Raw genomic sequence first — 18,701 nt, forward strand, 5'->3', positions numbered from 1 at the left:
CCGACGGCTCCCGGAAGTCTATTATACCTACGCCGTCATCCTAGGAAAATAAACTCTAACCAAAACTACTAGCTGGAGTGGAGGCACCAGGACCTCCCTCACTACCACCAGCTGTCTAAGCGGCAACCAAAAGAGAGGTGGATCCACGGGCTCGCTGACAAAGCTTGAAGGGATGACTGTGCTCCCCACCATAGTAGCAGCAGGGAAGACTAAAAAATAATTATGTACATGTGAGTCATATTTCAAGGCAATAAATTGTCTAGCAGGCCGACGGTGTTTTGGGTTGCCAGCACACTGTACTTGTGGTAGTTAGAGCATCTCCAGCCCCCCCCCCTCCCCAGCGCCCCCGCAGGAGCCCTTTTTCTTCGCCGGCGACGTAAAAAGGCCAAAAATCGGCCCAGCCGAGCCCCCCAAGCACCCTCAGGACCTCAAAAAAGCGCCGGCGAACCCAGGCCAAACCCAGCACATCGGGGGGCTGTTGGGGGCGCTGGCGGAAGGAACGACCAATCCTATTCCCTCACGCGTCCTTTTTCTTGGCGATTGTCCTGGGGGCAGCCACGGCGATTGTCCTGGGGGCACCCACGGCTGGAAAAACGTACTCACCCTCCCCCCGGCGGAAGCATTTTGCCCCTCAGGACATGCTTTTTTTGGTCCGGCGATTGTCCTGGGGGGCTCCAACGGCGGGAGATGCCCTTACCTTGCACCGGCCACTCATCGGTAGATGCCTTATATTCTGGTAGGCCACCATCTTGTTAATTACACGTACTGAATTTCCTGTTTTTGGAAAAGGAAAAGGTTTGCCTCGGCACTCATGGGATACAACACCAATAGCAGAGCAACATGGAAGGAGGGATAGAACGCTCTGGAAGCGCTCGATGCGTAATTGCATGTACAATACTCCATCTCCATGCAGAGTGTCATTGTTTCGTTGCTAGCAGTAACATTTTTCAAGTTACCCCATCTCCATCTCCATGCAAGCTAGTATTACAGTACTACAGTACTATAGTAGTGCTGGTAACTAACTGACTGACTAACCTACATGCCTGTGTGGAATTAAAGGTGAGAAATGAGAAGGAGATGATACAGATCCGGTCGTGGATCCGACAAGTTGTGCATCGTGGAGGGGAGGTCCCCTAGCGATGATTGCTTGCCGAACGGAATGGGTCCTCGAAGCACATGCATGGCCTCCGTATGGGATGCGTCTGTATCCTTTTGCATTGCAGTTGCAGCGCATGGTACCCTGCGCTGCCTCCGGCTCCGCCCGCTCCACCAAGGCACCGAGGAGATCTGGTCTGATCTGATCCACGCACATTGCCGGCCGCCAGTCACCCCACCCACCCGTTGCTTCGCGTTTCCTATCCCTCCATCTCGCCTTGCATGTCAACGATCCCATCTACCCTTCCTTTCCTCCGGTGTCTGTCTTTCTGCTCTTTAGTTTGCACACTCGATCCGATCGATCACCAGGCGGGTGAATTGTGAATGTTGGTCCAAAGCTTGTGATCGACTGCCATTCCTGCAACAATGCCGTTGCCCGTTCCTGTGGCGGCTGGGCAGGGCTTGGCTTGATGCATGCACGCACGCACTAGCGTAGCTCTGGCTAACCTGTCCATGTGGGAGTATAGAACATGCTGTCAAATGCAGTAGAACAGTACTACTATAGTAGCGTCTGTAACCCAGCATTAGAACATGTGCGTGGCTAAGATACTTGCTGCTGGTACTCCTAGGAGGAATCAGAAGCAAGTTAATTGCATTGTTAGCACAGGTGAAAAACGCAGGCAAGCGTATAATAAAGAGTACCATGCATGCTCACCTTCGGTGGTTCCCTTTCCTCGGCTTTTCTGTCGGTAGCATTGCAGATTGCGGTCCGGTTAGTGAGGGGGGGAAAAAGACCTGGGTGCACTCCCGCTGTCTTTCCACTGACTCACTCCATCTCTTTTCCCTGACTAAAACATCACCGCGGGGCAAAGATCGGAGCCCCACTCGGACAGCTCACATCACCGCAGCAAAAGATCATCAACATCCCAATCGTCCCAAGGACAGACTGACGGGTCCGGGTCCGGGTCAGGCTCCGAATTGTTCGGCAGGCTTCAGGAACTGAATTCAAATCGCTCGCTCGGCCTCTTTAATTTCCTGCCGCCGCCGCCGCCGCATTAGCTTCGGGGCAGGACAGAATGCAACACTGTGCACTCATCATCTCATCACTAGCGATCGGGCGACGGGCGGCGAAGCTATTCAGTCAGGGAGGAACAGTGTCTGTCACCACGCCCATGTTTTCCTCCCCGCTGGCGGTGGATGTCATGGATGGATGGATCTCGGTTTATGAACAGCACTGTTGTTCTGTTGCCGGAGCGCACAGGACTCTGCTCCATCGGCCGTACTATGGGCTAGCTATACATAACTGACTGCCTGACTGCCCCGGGAAAGCGAGCAGGAGGAGGAAGAGCAGTGAGTCTGGGCTGGATCGTGCATGTGGAATCTGATGCAGCACTGTACCGACTTTCAACTTTCCAACCAACTCAGCTCAATTCATCCCGTATGCATCGATGAGTTCGTCCCGTCTGGTCCCGTTTTCCTTCTGTTTTTCTGTTTTTTCATGTTCGTTTTTTAATTTTTATTTTCCTTTATTATTATTATTTTTAAATAATTTTCTAGAATACCTTTTCATATTGGCGAATATTTTTTGTTCATCAATTTCAGAAAATGTTCATCGGGTTCAAAACATGTTCATCGGTGTCCAAAAAATCAAAATTTGTTCAGAAAATATCAAAAATATTATAATTAAAAATTGTTCATCATATTTTTTCGATTTTTCCATGAATTTTAAAAAATGGTTATTCGAATTCAAAATGTGTTCATTAAGCACCAAAAATATTCATATTTATAAATTTGCCAGCATTTTTTTAATCTGCGAACATTTCATGAAATACATGAACGTATTTTTCAAATTCAGGTACACTTTTTGAATTATAGGATTTTTTAAAATAAAATTATATACAATTTTTTCGAAATCATGAACATTTTTGGAAATCGCAAAATTGATTTAAAGAAGCAAAAAAAGAAATCAAAAATGGCGCCTCATCCCGCACATGGGCCGGCCTAAAAGGCACGTAGGGGAAGGGGGTGGGTGCGCGTTTCAATACTTCGCATGGCACTACGCGGTAAGGGCATGTACAATGGTGCTATCTTAGGAGTGCCACCTAAGATAAATGATGAGGTGGAGGAGAGAGAACTCATAAGAAAAGACTTGTCTTCTCTTATTTAAGAGAATGCAAGAGATGATCTCTTAGCACAATTTGTCTCACCATGTTTTTAGGAATAGCTAGTTTTTGAAGATAAGACTAAGAGATGACCCATTGTAGACATTTTTTTTGTCATCTCTAAATTACATGCAAAATTTAAGATAAGACTATCTTATCAACCACTGTACATGCCCTAAACAGGAGGTCAGGTCCCGTCCGACCAGTTATTATATTTTTGGAAATGGTTTTCACTTAGATAGGGACTACAAATGGAATATTTCTGGAGTGCCTCTGAAATGGAGCTTAAAATGTTCCTTTGGAAATTCCTAATGGAAATGTATCTTAAATAGTTCTAGACATGTTTTTGTCTGGCCGGTGGCCTTGATTCTCTATTAAATGGATCTCTGAAATTCATGACTCAAATGCACTTCCTTCGTGCTGAAATGCATTTGAGACTATCACACAACAAATTGAAATATTAGCGAAAGAGTATTGAAATGCATTCTGGTTTTACTGAACCATAACTTAAATCAACCTTTTCTAATATCTAAACTTCACACGATTCCAATTTATTTGGAATTGGTTCACGAATTGAAAGTTCAAGTGTATTTTATTTGAAATGTATTTGAAATATCCCTGCTCGTGACTGAAATTTGAGCAATTTATTTCACGTTTGTGAAATTCCTTGAAAATGTATCTGAAACCAAATAAATTTCTGATCAAAATTCTAGTCAATTGAAGGTGATACGAATTAATTAGAAATTGCATTAGAAAATGTATGTGGAACATATTGGAAAATTAGATATTATGGGGGCATTCTTGTCAAGCCATGTACTCATCCGTCCCATAGTGTCATAAACGCTCTTATATTATGGGAGAAAGGAGTAATTTGTTTGGCAATTTATTAGGGCGTAATCGGGGCAAGCCCCCTTCACGCACCCAGGCAACCCATGGGTCGTCCTCCGTTGCCATCCATGCCCGCTTGCCCCTGCACTTGTCCTTCCTCTCCTTGTTGGCCTGCTCATGCACGCCACCAAGCAGCTTCCCGAGCCCCCCCCCCCCCTCCCTTCCCAGTCCATAACCATGTCCATGTCCATCTATTGCATATTGAAAAGTTGAGAAGTCTTAGTAAACCCCCTCCCGCCAAGAACGACAAGATTCAAAGCCCGGCCACTGGCACGTTATACCCAGCATACCCAACAACGACCACTATGATGCCAGACTTCTTGGACACCACCAACGGGTGTAGCTGCACCAGGAAGCCGTCGATGAGGAGGATGGCGGCAAAGACGTACATACAGTTTTTTTTTTACTTTCATTGTGCCTGGAGGCAAGTCATGGCCAACACATATGCTGGGCGAAGCTGCGTTGTCCCATTAGGCATGTATAATGGTACTATCTTAGAATGCCACATAGCATAAATGTTGAGATCGAGGAGAGGGAAATCATATTGAAAAGCTTGCCTTTCTTAATTAAAGGAGATCTCTTAGCAACAATTATCTCATCATATATTGAAAAGCTTGCCTCTATATTAACTAAAGGTTATCGAAGTTAAGACTACCCACTCTACATCATTTTTTATTTTTTATAAATTACGTGGCGAACATAAGATGAGATAGGCTTATGAATCATTGTACATGCTCGTGGATTGAGGGCCTTTAGGCTACCCGGTTGGTTGGCCAAGCGTTGGTTTTTCAATACGTAAATTGTCTAAACTGTTTTTTTTAAGTGATAGTTAAGTTTTATTCTACACCGTACGTTCTTTCTCAAAAATTGAACACTTTTCTATAGGGAGTGCGCCGAAACACACCTCGGGTTTCAATAGGGTTAGACTTGACTTGATTATTTGTCAATGTCCATCATGCCTTTAGTTACAAAGGGTATGGGCCGATTTCGACTGTTTAAGTTGTATATAAATGCACGGAAGCAGAAGTTTTGAATTGTCTCGATGAAACAGAAGAGCAAAAAATAAAATAAAAAAATGAATTGGTATATCTGGCAGGAACCAAACCAAATTCGAACCGCCCGGGCCGCCCGTCCTGCCGCCGCATCATTGTTACTTTCGGGGCACTGTTCGCCACTGATCGTCGACTCGCGGGCAGGAAAGGAAGGAACGCGGCACCGTTGGGCACTCACAGCTGCTGAGGGGTCTGAGAACCGGCCACTGTTGCTCCATGTGTGCTCCGAGAGCAAGAGGTGCGCAGTGCGCTCGATCGCCCGTGGAATCTGGTCCACTGTAGAGTACTCTCCACTGTGCGAGCCCCAACCTTGCAACGAACTCGAACCGTCCACGGCCGGGTACGAACCGTGAACTGGGGCGGCGGAGGGAGCGGCCAGCTGCCGCCGTCCGGCGTCTCCGACCGGCGTGCAGTACGCCAGGACACGCTCCTCACGCACGCACCGGCTTGGACGGCCGGACGGACACGCGTGCGGCGCCGTGCCGTGGGCTAGGCAGTGGTAGGAGGCTCAGAACCGTAGGCTACACGAAGGTGTAGACCCGGGGCCGGCCGCAGTCCTCCGTGCTGTGCTGTGCGTGTAGCTCGCTCGGTGGCCGTACGCCCTTGTCAGACTAGTAGGGGAGGACCAGACCAGACTGTATGTAGGCTGCTGCTGCGTGCTCCCTGCACTATACTGTACTGTACCGGTCCCTCTCTCCACTCCATATGAATGAATTTACTCGTATTGCCACATCCGTAGGGCAACGTGATGCGCAGCGCGGCATGCCATGCAACAATCTTCTTCCCCACTCTTTCCTGCTTTTCTGCTCCTGTCCTCTTTACTCCTACAACTCCAATCTGCCTGCAGCCTTTTGGATCCCCGATCTCTTCCTTGTTTTGCTCAAACTCAAACCAACGCACACCGCACCACCGCACCCCTATTGGCTATGTGAGCTGTGGTCTGTGATGTGAGTATAGTCTCAAATTCAATGACAACGTATTATCAGATTAAAAAAAAGGTATATGCCAATGCAGCTTTATATTTCGAAAATGCTATACGGTGAACGTCGGATTTCTTTCAAGTCCAGTGAGTTCCCTAGTGAACTAGTACCTTTTGACCATTGGGCGAAAAACATGGATCCTTAAGCAGCCCTAGTGGCCACGCCAGAAAAACAAAAACGTTCCATGGTTATGTCTATAGCGAACGCGGGAGAGGTGTCCAACGACCGCAGCCCCCATCGTCAACCGTGCTCTGGCCTCTCCCACCTTCTCCTCTGTTCGGTCTTCCTCAACTCACTATAACCCTGCCACCACCGTTCCCGTGCCTCATTGTCTGGATCTGTGTCCCCACCTTGCCAACATCACTATTCTTCAGCCGCCGCCACCCGCAAAGCTCCTCTAGACGCCACCCCCTCAACGCAATGTGCCCGACCAGCGGGCCTCCAACTACTGCATGCTGGCAAGCTACTTGCCGGAGAGCACAAGCTTCTGCGCCCATCACCAGGGGCGGAATCACATGGGGTCAAATGTGTCCATCTGTACACCCAAATGTTTTGGCAGGAAATTTTATACTCCCTCCATTCCACAATGTAGTGCTTCCTCTATCTACGTGCTTCAACTTTGACCGTAAATTTAACTACCAAGACCGATTGCGGCGGGAGCAAAAATTATATCAGTGAATTCGTATTCGAAAGAAGTTTTCAATTATATAATTTTTTCTTCCGCCGCAGTTGGTCTTGTTGGTTAAATTTACGGTCAAAGTTGAACCTCGGGAAGCGCGGGCGCACTATATTTTGGAATGGAGGGAGTATATGATTTATACAAGATGCATGTGTAAAAATGGTGTGGTTTGTGCAATGAACATCATGTCATTTCAAATAAACTGGTCTCAAATCTTCGGTCCAACAATACTGTCATTATTCTTTGAAAAAAATCTTACTGGCCACATGAACCTTTTAGATACTATAGTGCAAAAAAAAAAAATCAACACCCAATTTTCAAATCCTGGATCCGCCACTGCCCATCATAGATTAGGTACATCGTGGTTCTCCTCTTTTTTGTCTTTTACTCCCTCCATTCCACAATGTAGTGCTTCCTCTATCCCCGTGCTTCAACTTTGACCGTAAATTTAACTAACAAGACCGATTGCTGCGGGAGCAAAAGTTATATCAGTGAATTCGTATTCAAAAGAAGTTTTTAATTATGTAACTTTTTCTCTCGCCGCAATCGGTCTCGTTCGTTAAATTTATGGTCAAAGTTCGACCTCGGGAGGCGCGGACATACTATATTTTGGAACGGAGGGAGTATAGAACATGCAACTCTTCCGACATGTATTTATAGTACACATTTTGTTTGCAATGCTTCAAATGCAATTTCACTAGACTTGTTGTGTAACACCAATAATGTTTTGTGTATAATCATGCCATGTTATGAAAATGCGAGAATCGTCCATGGCAATTTATCCATGAACTATTCAAAAAAGACATGACATTTTGTTAATTACGAGCGTGATAAATTTTACTAGGCGACATGGCAAAATTCAGAACATGGCATTTTTATATTGTTTTTGCCATGGCAGTTTCTACATGATAGTTTTTCGAAAACATGGCATTTTTTTAGTTAGCGGCATGGCACTTTCCACTACCGTGTCTCTAAATCCTTGTGTTTTTCGTTGACATAGCAAAAAAAAGTTTTTTCTTGCCATGGCAGCTCCATGATTATTGTGCCAGAGTGTATATATCCTTTTAGGTCTAAATTAGCAAGATGCCCGTGCGTTGCACGTAACATCAAGATCCATTTGTATGACTAGTTTATCTTGTGAGAGAAAAGGATGGACGAGGGAAGGGCTTATTTACAAATGTGGAGAGGTGTATGGGTACCTTTTTGCAAAATTGCCATAGTTTCCTTCCTATCCGTCAGATATAAATCGGACGACCTATATTGCAGGATGGCAGGCACACCATCATCTCCAACTCTGTTTTTTATAAGAGTGTAGATAGCGTGAATGATTTGGAAACATTTTGCATCACGTTTTTTTGTATGACTATTTTTTGAATAGCTCACATGGCAATTTTGTTTTTTCTCGGTATGTAATCACCACAAACATTGTCCTCATGTTGACTCATGCTATTTTTGACCTGAGCAATTTTGTTATAGGCATCATTGCATTTTTAGTATTGATAACATGGTAGTTTTTTAGGTATCATCGCATTTTTTTGTTATAGGATGGCATTTTTTTATAATAGACTATCAACATGTGTCAACCATGGCAATTTTAATTTCAATAACATGTATTTATCATAGCAAATCAGAATGTGTCCCCATGGGAAAAAAGTAGAAACCATGTCATTTTTTGTACAGACCATGACAATTATAATGTATATTCCATGGCAAATCAACATGTGTCCACATGTCAAATTATATTTGCGTGTATAACCCATGACATTTTTTTGTGGGCAACCATGGCATTTATAATGTATATGAAATGGCAAAACAACATGTGTCCCCATGGCATTTGTTATTATTATTTTGTGTATAATCCATGGCATTTTTTACTTGACAATTTTTTATGGCAATTTTTTGTGTTAATGGATGGCATTTTTAAAAAAAATAGACGATGCAATTTGAACTTTTTCCATGGCAAAATTATTTATTTTAGATCATGGTAATTTCTCTTAGTTACACCATGGCTTTTTTATTTATTAGGTCATGAGAGCAGCAAGTTTATACAATTTGCTGGATTGACCTTCAGGAACGATTAGTTAGCTGGAGTCTCCTCCCGACATTAGGGTCCTTAATTTTTTGCGTTGTTACTCCCTCCGTCCTGAATTATTTGTCGTCCATTGGAGCATGTAATTCGGGACGGAGGGAGTATTATTTGACCCTCATTTTTTTCTTTTTGAAACAAAAGCCATGCACCACATCCATCTGAACCGAGTAGAGTGGGAGCATGTACACATACTGCGCATATATAATATTAATAACCCATTGGGCATAGCTTTTTCTCTCTCTTTTTGTACCGTAGCCATCTTTTTCCATCGGAAAGAACTCCGAAGCCACCGTCCCCGTCTCTCTTTCCTAGTACTCCCTCCGTTCTAAAGAGCAGTGCTATACACACGATAGTGGCGGACGATGTGTGCACGACAATGCAATCAGCTCCGTCCATTGCATGGCAACAGCAGACAGCGGGCCGCTAGATGCTTATCGTGCAGTGGTCGTGCGCATATTTGTCGTCTGCGAAGCAGTTCCGCGTTCTAAATTATTTGTCGCTCAAATGGATGTATCTAGCACTAAAATAGTGTTAGATTCATTCACTTGAGCGACAAGTAATTCAGAACGAAGGGAGTACAAAACTAGACAAACCCAGAGCACAGGCACAGCCCACACGCAACACGCAGCACACTGTCCCCTCTTCCTCCTCGTCTCTCCTTTTCTCGACGCCTCGGGATGCCCCGGCGCAGCGCAGCGCAGCACTGAGCTGGCCTTTGCGTAGGAATGTCTCGGCCTGCCGCGGGCTCCGTCTCTGCGCAGCGAAACTCACATTTATTTGCCACCTAAAAGGGGCACGCCTCCCCACCCCAGCTTCAATTCCCGGCCAGCCGCATCGAGAAGCGCAGAGGAGGTCGCCCGCTCGCGACACCACCAATGGCGGCTATATAGCCAGTAGGGCAGGCAGACTGGAGGGGGAACAGAGGTTCTTGTTTGTTTTCTTGCGGAGAAGTACCGTGATGGGTCGTGCTCGCGGCGGAAGGCTGCTCCCTGTCCTCGCCGCGCTGTTCGTGGCGCTGCTCCTCATCTCCGGCTGCGCGGCGGAAGGGGAGGACGAGGAGGGCTCGCCGGTGGTGGCGGCGGAGGAGCCGGAGGCGCCGATGGAGGACAAGCAGAAGGCGGCCCTGTACGCTGCCATCGGGAGCTTCGTCGGCAAGGCGTGGAACGGCTCCGGCCTCTTCCCCGACCCCTGCGGCCAGACTCCCATCCAGGTTCGTCTTCTTGTTCGTCTCCCCCACAGCTAGCTCCTTCTCTTTACTCAGCGTCTTCGCTTCTTGATTTATTCCTGGGAAATGTTAGAGCAATGGAGGATTCGAAAACACCAAAAATTGCCCCTTTTCATGGATTTATACAGTCAAATCTTTCCTGTTCTGCACTACATTGTCTTGAGATTCACAGCAAATCGCTGCAGAAAGGATCCCGATTTTTTGCACATCCATCCAATTAGTTGTCTTATCTTGGGAATGCACAGTGAGATGCTCCGAGCACGCGTTCCTCAAACATGCTTTTTCTCGCCAAAATCTCGTCAAATTCTCAGCACTGTTCTTGTGTGCAACCTCTGTTTCCTGCTTTTACACACGCAGCAGCAGCTCTCTCACTGTTTGCTCCATTGTTTCTCGACTGTTTCTCCTCGGGGAACGCAAGATTTACTACTAGTACTCCACTGCTGGACGAGTGAGACGAATCCTCTGTTCCTCAACCTACCTACGGCCTCCCGATTCTTGCCTAATTTGGGAGCTTTTTTTTATCTCTTGCGCGTAACAACTTTCTTTCCCCGCACATGATAGGAATCTGTGATTTGAAATGTCAATGTATTCTTAAACGCATCCCATTTGGTCCTTCTTTTCCCATGCCTCTGTCCTCTTGCTCTTTTGCTTTGCCCAGAGAATTATTTGTACCAAGTACTAGTGCTACTTCCTTTTTTACTTTCACCGATTTAACACTTGTTACCTTCATACGCAGTTAGTTGGTTTAACCTGGTTTACATCTGCTATGAATTATTTACTCTCTCAGTTGAGTTGTACATGAACATGTGAGCGTTCCATGTCTGTTTCTAGTATTTACCCCTAGTATGTTTTGCTTGTTACATGCCCTGCTTCCACTAGTACTTTTCATTTGCATGCAATATGTAGTACCAGTACAATTTAACTGATAGACGATGACATTCAGATTCGGTGAAATAATTTGTTATTGGGTCCCAATTTGTTACTAGTACTTCTCAATTTGCCTGCAATTTTACTGAGTGATGATCTGGCATTCAATTTTACTGAATTCGATATTCAAATTCAGTGCAATAATTGGTTCTTGGACCCCCATTCTGTTGTTTTCTGCAGGGGGTGTCATGTGACCTCTTCAATGGCGTGTGGTACCCAACGGTGGTCAGCATCGGTCCGGTGCTCGACAACTCGCTGCAGTGCGCCCCGGACGCAAGGTTCAGCCCCCAGCTGTTCGACCTCCGGCGCCTCAAGAGCCTCACCTTCTACGCCTGCTTCCCGGCGGCCAACCCCACGACGATCCCGGCCGCTAGCTGGGACAAGCTCTCCGGCACCCTCGAGACGCTCGAGTTCCGCTCGAACCCGGGCCTGTCCGGCGCCATCCCGGCGTCCCTCGGCCGCCTGGCCAGCCTGCGGTCCCTGGTCCTCGTCGACAACAACCTCACCGGCGCCGTGCCGTCGGAGCTCGGCGGGCTGGCGAAGCTGCGGCGGCTCGTGCTGTCCGGGAACGGGCTGTCGGGCCCGGTGCCGGCGACGCTCGGTAACAACAACCCCCAACTACGCCGCCTCGACAACGAGCAGCTGCTGATCGTGGACATGAGCAAGAACTCTCTAACCGGGTCTCTGCCTCCGTCGCTAGGTGGGCTCAAGGGGCTGCTCAAGATGGACCTCAGCAACAACCGCCTCGACGGCCGCATCCCGCCGGAGCTCGCGGGGCTCGAGAGCCTCACGCTGCTCGACCTCCGGAACAACAGCCTCACCGGCGGGCTCCCCGATTTCGTGCTGGCCATGCCGGCCCTGCAGGACCTGCTGCTCTCCAGCAACCCGCTGCTGGGAGGCACCCTGATGCAGCGCGGCTGGGAGAAGATGGCGAGCCTGGCGACGCTGGACCTGTCCAACGTCGGCCTCGCCGGCGCCATCCCGGAGTCCATGGCGGCGATGCCCAGGCTGCGGTTCCTGGCGCTGGACCACAACCGGCTCTCCGGCACCGTGCCGGCCAAGCTGGCCGCGCTGCCGAGCATCGGCGCCATGTACCTCAACGGCAACAACCTGACGGGGGCGCTGGAGTTCTCGGCCCGGTTCTACCAGAGGATGGGCAGCAGGTTCGCCTCCTGGGACAACCCTGGATTGTGCACGGCGGAGACGGCCGGCGGCGCGCCGACCGGCGTGGCCGTGTGCAAGGACGCGCAGGAACCGCCTCGCGTCGGCGTGAGGGACGGGATGGATGCGGGTGGGGGGAAGCCTGAGGCGAGCTCGAGCTTCCCGGCGTCCTCGTCGTCGTTTGGCCTCTCGGGTCACAAGGTCGCCGGCCTCTGGTGCTTGGTGATGGTGATGGTGTTGTAGGCGGCAGCAAGTTCAGATTTACTGATAGCTGCAAAGGAGGAGACGACGAAGAAACTTATATAGTTAATTAGGCCGATTTGTTTCGATGGTGTCCTTCTCTTTTGGCATTTTGGCTGGTGCTCTGCTCTGCTCTGCTCTGTCTACTAGGGTGAAGGAGGAAGAACAGAGGCATGAGGAGTCTTAAGTGGTTGCTGACAGACAGGTAGTTTGTTCTTCTGGTTGTAATTAGGCCTGTTTCTGTGTCAAGTTAGAGGATGTGAATATATGCAAAAAAAGGTTGACAGCCCTAATCATCTACAATGATGGATTTTCTATTAAGATAATAACCCTCTATAATTATGTTTTTTTAGCACATGTGTGGATTACTTTGGTTGTTGATGAGTTTGTCACTCATGCATGTTTAAATGGATTTTTTTTTTCACTTTAGCCATATGCAAGTCGTCTGGTTTTTAAATTTGAGTAAGTTGATTTCCTGACCGTCAGTTTTTTGTCAAGGTTTGTACCTTGTTTTGTTTGTATTATTCCACTATTAAATGCATATTCTTGTATATTTCAGAAACGAGCAATTTTGTGTGCAATTTTTTCATTGTTTGTTTGCTTTTTTTTCATCTTCTTTCTTCTCTTAAAGTTTAACACTAATGACGCAAATTCATTTTCCCTTAGAAAATCTCATTATTTAAAAAAATAGTTTTTATTTCATTTTATTTCTACTTAAAGGGTAGTACCAAACCACTGTCTCATTATTTCTCTGAAAACTATATTATTTTGCTTTTGTTTTTTATTTTTTTTTCATTTTCTTTCTTCTTTAATGGTATTACCAATGCCACCAATTGATTCCTTGGGAAATTTCATTTTCTTTGAAAATTCCACTATTATATACTTATTCATGCATATTTCCGATAAGCACAATTTCTATGTAATTTTTTTGCAATTATTTGTCGATTAGTGTTTATTTATTTTCTTTATATTTAAAGGGCTATACCAAAATACTAATTCATTATTTCTTAGAAATTTTTGCTAGTTTGATTTTGTTTTAGTTTTTATTTCTTTTTCTTTTTTTAACTGTATTGCCAATGACACCAGTTAATTCCTTAGGAACTTTCTTTTTTTTGTGAAAAATCCACCATTATATGCTTGTTCTTTCATATTATTAAAAAGCACAATTTCTATGTAAATTTTGTGCAAATTTTTCCATTATTATTTTTATTATTTTCATTTTATTTCTTTCTTTCTAAAGGGCAATACCAATGCGAAAATGTTGTTTGGAGGCCGAGCTTCATGGTGCTCTTTATCCTGCATGTCAATCTTTGTGGCTGTCAGGTGCGGCCCCTGTATTACTGTCGCGTATTTCATCCTCCAGCTGTAATTTTGATTTCATTTTTTATTAAAAAAAATTTCTTTTGATGGTAATAGCAATATCACTAATTCATTCATTCTTAGGAAACTTTTTTTTCTAAAATTCTACAGTTTTGTACTTGTTTTTTACATTATAACAACACACATTTTTGTGTAAATTGTGTGAAAATTGAGTTGCTTGCATGAGATGTAAGAATCCCTCACATAAGGTTTTTCTGTCATCTTTACCTAGGTAAAGGAGGAAAAGTGGTACATGTTTTTTTGGTTAATCTACTATATGTTAAAGTCAACTCCCTCCGTTTCAAAATAGATGACTCAACTTTGTACTAACTTTAGTACAATGTTTACTTAATTTCTTTGACGCACTTCACAAATATGTAAGGTTTGCCTGTCATCTTTACCTAGGTAAAGGAGGAAAAGTGTTACATGTTTTTTTTGCGAACGTACTATATGTTAAAGTCTAGTAGTATCTAATATTGATCTATTCTGCCTCTAGAATTATGGATTCCATAAAATTATTTAATCCAACAATGCAATTATGAAGTACAATCATTGTATTTAGTAGTATTTGTATTTATTTGTATTTATTCAACTTCTTCGATGTATGTTAATAAGACAATGTTGAAGGCCGGCATTGGAGATTTTGAGTTTGTGTAAATCTAAAAAATAGTTCACTTTTGTAAGTTATGTTATGTACTTCTAATAACATATGTATGTCCGATTCTTTGTCCATACATGCTTATTTGCAAGTCTTCTTTCTATTTGTATAAAACAGAGGACATTTTTGCACATTACTTGATGGTTAAAACTTTAGCACATAATATAATTTGTTGCCCATGATAAACTTCGATGTCGAGACATTTCCATTATGGTGGTGTTCAGTTACAAGTATAGCTTTAGCATCCTAGGTCACATCTTTTTTTCGTATGACTAGAGTTTAGGTAAATTCTTTTATATAATTTACCATTATAAAACTAACCCGTATCACATTGCTAAAATTATGATTCTCCATATATGTTTGATTCCACATGGACAAGCTTATGTCAATAAACATTCGAGCTATTGGTAAACAGAACACATTGGACCTTGCATTTGTCGTTGTGATGGATTGTAATACTCCTGTTTGTCTAATCCCTTCTTCTTATGTTTTTGTGTTTTTGACTCACGTGTTCATACTTTTATGTCTAATTTTCTACAACTAACTATGAAATATCCACACCACATCAAAGTTTATCAACCGCAAACAGAGCCTAATAGAAAACAACAGAGCTTCAAATTTATGTAGTAGTAACAATGAATACATTTTTCTTCGTACATATTTTCCAATAAAAAATGTACGAGCTCGATCAAAGTATTTGATGAAATTTTACTATGAATAACTATGCATAATCCTTCCCGTGTAGGTGCACTGGTTGATGTGTAATTTTCTACAACTATATTGAGTGTTGCGGACTTAAGAATAAAAAAAGAAGGACAGACGTTTAAAGACATTGTTGCATATCACTGTCTGTGGACTGGTTCGGATCAGTTCACAAATAAATAGTGTGTCTGTTTTTAGGGTTGGGGGGAATTGGGATACACTAATGTAACGATCTTGGTTGCATTTGGCAAGTAGTAAAAAATAAATTGTTGCAATGATAGGTAATTCCTCGTACCACTACATTTTTTTAGCGGTAAAAGCAGCAATGAGCACTTGGTCAGTAGAAAATCGTGTTGATGCGCACTTGGTCAGCAGCATCTACTCCATGGATGGATGGATGGACTGCACAGCAATGTCTCTGTTTGTTTTGTTTTGTTTTGCACGCACCACCGGGCACCGGGAAAGGCCAGGGTAGGATCGACGAGCACCGGGGAGGAGCAAGCAGCGGCAGACTGCGCGTGCCTCGCTGTTGATCCGCAAAGGAGCGGAATCACTGGCGAGGCGGATGGCATCGCTGCCTCGATGCCTTGAGGTCCGCCACCGCCAGCGTTGTCTCTTGTGTGCACACCCAGCAGCAGCACAGTGCTGCTGGTAGCCTGGACCGGTTTGTATGTAGCCTGCTGCGTGGACGGCATGGCGACGCAGCTCACAGGACAGACACAGAGTAGCCACTCCAGCTAGCACATGACAGGCCATGAATGTCTCTGCCCGCCTGCCCCACGGCTCGTCGTCGTAGGCTGGCAGTTGCGGTGGCAGCTCCGGCTCGGCGTTCACTCTACGGAGCCAGGCTACACGCTACGCACTACAGTCTACTGTATCTCAATCCTACCCATTTCGCTGTTCAAATGTAGTAGGCTGGCAGTAGCGCACACTTTAAGTTTAAGCAGTTTGTTTCATTTCGCTGTTCAAATGTCACCCATTCTTCCATATTACTAACTCTGTCATACACCTCATATCTGGCTCTCAAAAAACAAAACCTCAAATATCTGCTGTTGATATGAACGGAGTGTTTGCTTGTTGTGCTGTAGAAACATATCGTGTACTGACAGGCATTGGCAACATATTTGCAAGGACGAGTATTTTCGACGACTAGCCTTCTGAATAGTGATGATCTTGACGGCACATTCAAATTGTTACGAGTCACGCAATCCAAAGTGTGAATGCCAAATTCGTAGATCCTCCAATGCAACTCCCTCTAGAACGTGATGGATTATGGATGGACCCATATCTCTACTTTTAATGGACGAATTGGTTGAATAGTCCCCCCCACTTTCAACCGGTTTATTTTCAACCGGTTTTTCTTCGTCCCACCTCCCACCAGCCCCTCCCACCGGTTTTTCTCTTTTCTCGTCTGACCGGCAATACCCAACGTATTTATGGTAATCAATCATAATTAATCCAGGTATAGTAATAAATCAATCCAGGTATGATAAGGTCATCACTCAGGAAATTTTGAATACGGTAATTATATGGTAATAAATGTAAATTACCACAAAGGCTATCAATCCAGGTATGGTAAGGCCATAACTCGGGAAATATCGAATATGGTAATAAATTTAAATTACCACCAGGTATGGTAAGACTATCCACGTATAGTAATAAATCATAATTAATCCACGTATAGTAATAAATCAATCCAGGTATGGTAAGGTCATAACTCAGGAAATTTTGAATATGGTAATTATATGGTAATAAATTTAAATTACCCCAAAGGCTATCAATCCAGGTATGGTAAGGCCATAAATTGGGAAATATCGAATATGATAATAAATTTAAATTACCCCAAAGGCTATCAATCCAGGTATGGTAAGGCCATAACTCGGGAAATATCGAATATGGTAATAAATTTAAATTACCATCAGGTATGGTAAGGCTATCCACGTATAGTAATAAATCATATAGTAATAAATCATAATTAATCCACGTATAGTAATAAATCAATCCAGGTATGGTAAGGTCATAACTCAGGAAATTTTGAATATGGTAATTATATGGTAATAAATTTAAATTACCCCAAAGGCTATCAATCCAGGTATGGTAAGGCCATAAATTGGGAAATATCGAATATGGTAATAAATTTAAATTACCCCAAAGGCTATCAATCCAGGTATGGTAAGGCCATAACTCGGGAAATATCGAATATGGTAATAAATTTAAATTACCACCAGGTATGGTAAGACTATCCACGTATAGTAATAAATCATAATTAATCCACGTATAGTAATAAATCAATCCAGGTATGGTAAGGTCATAACTCAGGAAATTTTGAATATGGTAATTATATGGTAATAAATGTAAATTACCCCAAAGGCTATCAATCCAGGTATGGTAAGGCCATAACTCGGGAAATATCGAATATGGTAATAAATTTAAATTACCACCAGGTATGGTAAGGCTATCGATCCAGGTATGGCACGCCCTCACCTGATCACCTATCACAATCTCCAGCCCCACGCACGCACCAAAGAACCCACCCGGCACCAAACGCAGCTCCTCTCGATCCCCTCGAGTAAACGCCGCCACCGTCGTGCGATCTTCCTGACACAGACGCCGTCGCCGCCTCCTTCCCACCTACGGCGTCCCCCACGTCCATGGTGACGGCGCTCGCGTCCTACACCGACCCTCCGCCTCATATAGGTTGGTCGTTGATGGAGTGGGATGTGCCGCTGCGGCTTGGGGAGGCGCAATCACGATCTGGTTGGGATCTCAGTGTGGACTCATTCTCTACGATGAAGGATGGCGCTGCCTCCCTGGCAAATGGGATCGGAGGAAGGGGCTCTACGTCGTGAATGTCGGCGAGGCAGCGGCCGAAGGCGAGCCCGACGGTGAGCACGGGTGTTCGTCCCATGAAATAGGCGGCCACGGAGGGCGGATCTGAGGCCACCCCAATCGCCGGTGGCCCTTCCTCCCATCGCTCATCGCCTCCATTCTCTCTCTCCTCTAAATCTTTGTCGCCCCTGCCTGATTCTGGCCGACGCCATCCGGCTCTCGCATCGACCACCACCAGCACGGCTGCGGACGAGGCGCAACCGCAGACGCCGCCGCCGCCATCCTCATCCACCTCCTCCACCATCCTTCCCAGCCGTCGTCGGGGGCACCCGCCATCTGCGCTCTAGCCCACCCGCTCCCTCCTATCCCCTCCCCCTGCCTGCCAACCCCGTGATCCATCGCACAGATGGCAGGTACTACAGCGACCTCCTCCCCAGCGGATCCGGCCTCCTCCGATGGAGATCCATCCTGGGCACCGCCTTATTCTCATGCGTGCACATCTATATCAACGTCTCATTCCACCTCACCTGAGCCTTTACCTTCCCACCTCTGCTTCAGATCCACATCACTTTGCAAGGTATGTGCTTGATTGTTCCGAACTGGATCGATGGATTATGCAAGGTACTTTGGGTGTCGTCATTGACGGCAATTGTCA

At 45.3% G+C, this 18,701-nt stretch overlaps 1 protein-coding gene across 2 annotated transcripts; it reads left to right on the forward strand.

The window, feature by feature from the left end:
- Positions 1 to 9,564: 9,564 nt before the first annotated feature.
- Positions 9,565 to 12,791, forward strand: LOC123060132 (piriformospora indica-insensitive protein 2). Of its 2 annotated transcripts, XM_044482705.1 has the most exons (3): positions 9,565 to 10,155; positions 11,278 to 11,698; positions 11,798 to 12,791. In XM_044482705.1, exons 1-3 carry the CDS (start codon positions 9,904 to 9,906, stop codon positions 12,499 to 12,501), a joined length of 1,377 nt encoding a protein of 458 aa, XP_044338640.1. In that variant the 5' UTR covers positions 9,565 to 9,903; the 3' UTR covers positions 12,502 to 12,791. The 2 variants fall into 2 exon arrangements, with proteins under 2 accessions (XP_044338640.1, XP_044338639.1); XM_044482704.1 differs by having other exon boundaries at positions 11,278 to 12,791.
- The last annotated feature ends 5,910 nt before the right edge of the window (positions 12,792 to 18,701 follow it).

The sequence above is a fragment of the Triticum aestivum genome, chromosome 3A, assembly GCF_018294505.1.
Source record: "Triticum aestivum cultivar Chinese Spring chromosome 3A, IWGSC CS RefSeq v2.1, whole genome shotgun sequence".
Classification (NCBI taxonomy): domain Eukaryota; kingdom Viridiplantae; phylum Streptophyta; class Magnoliopsida; order Poales; family Poaceae; genus Triticum; species Triticum aestivum.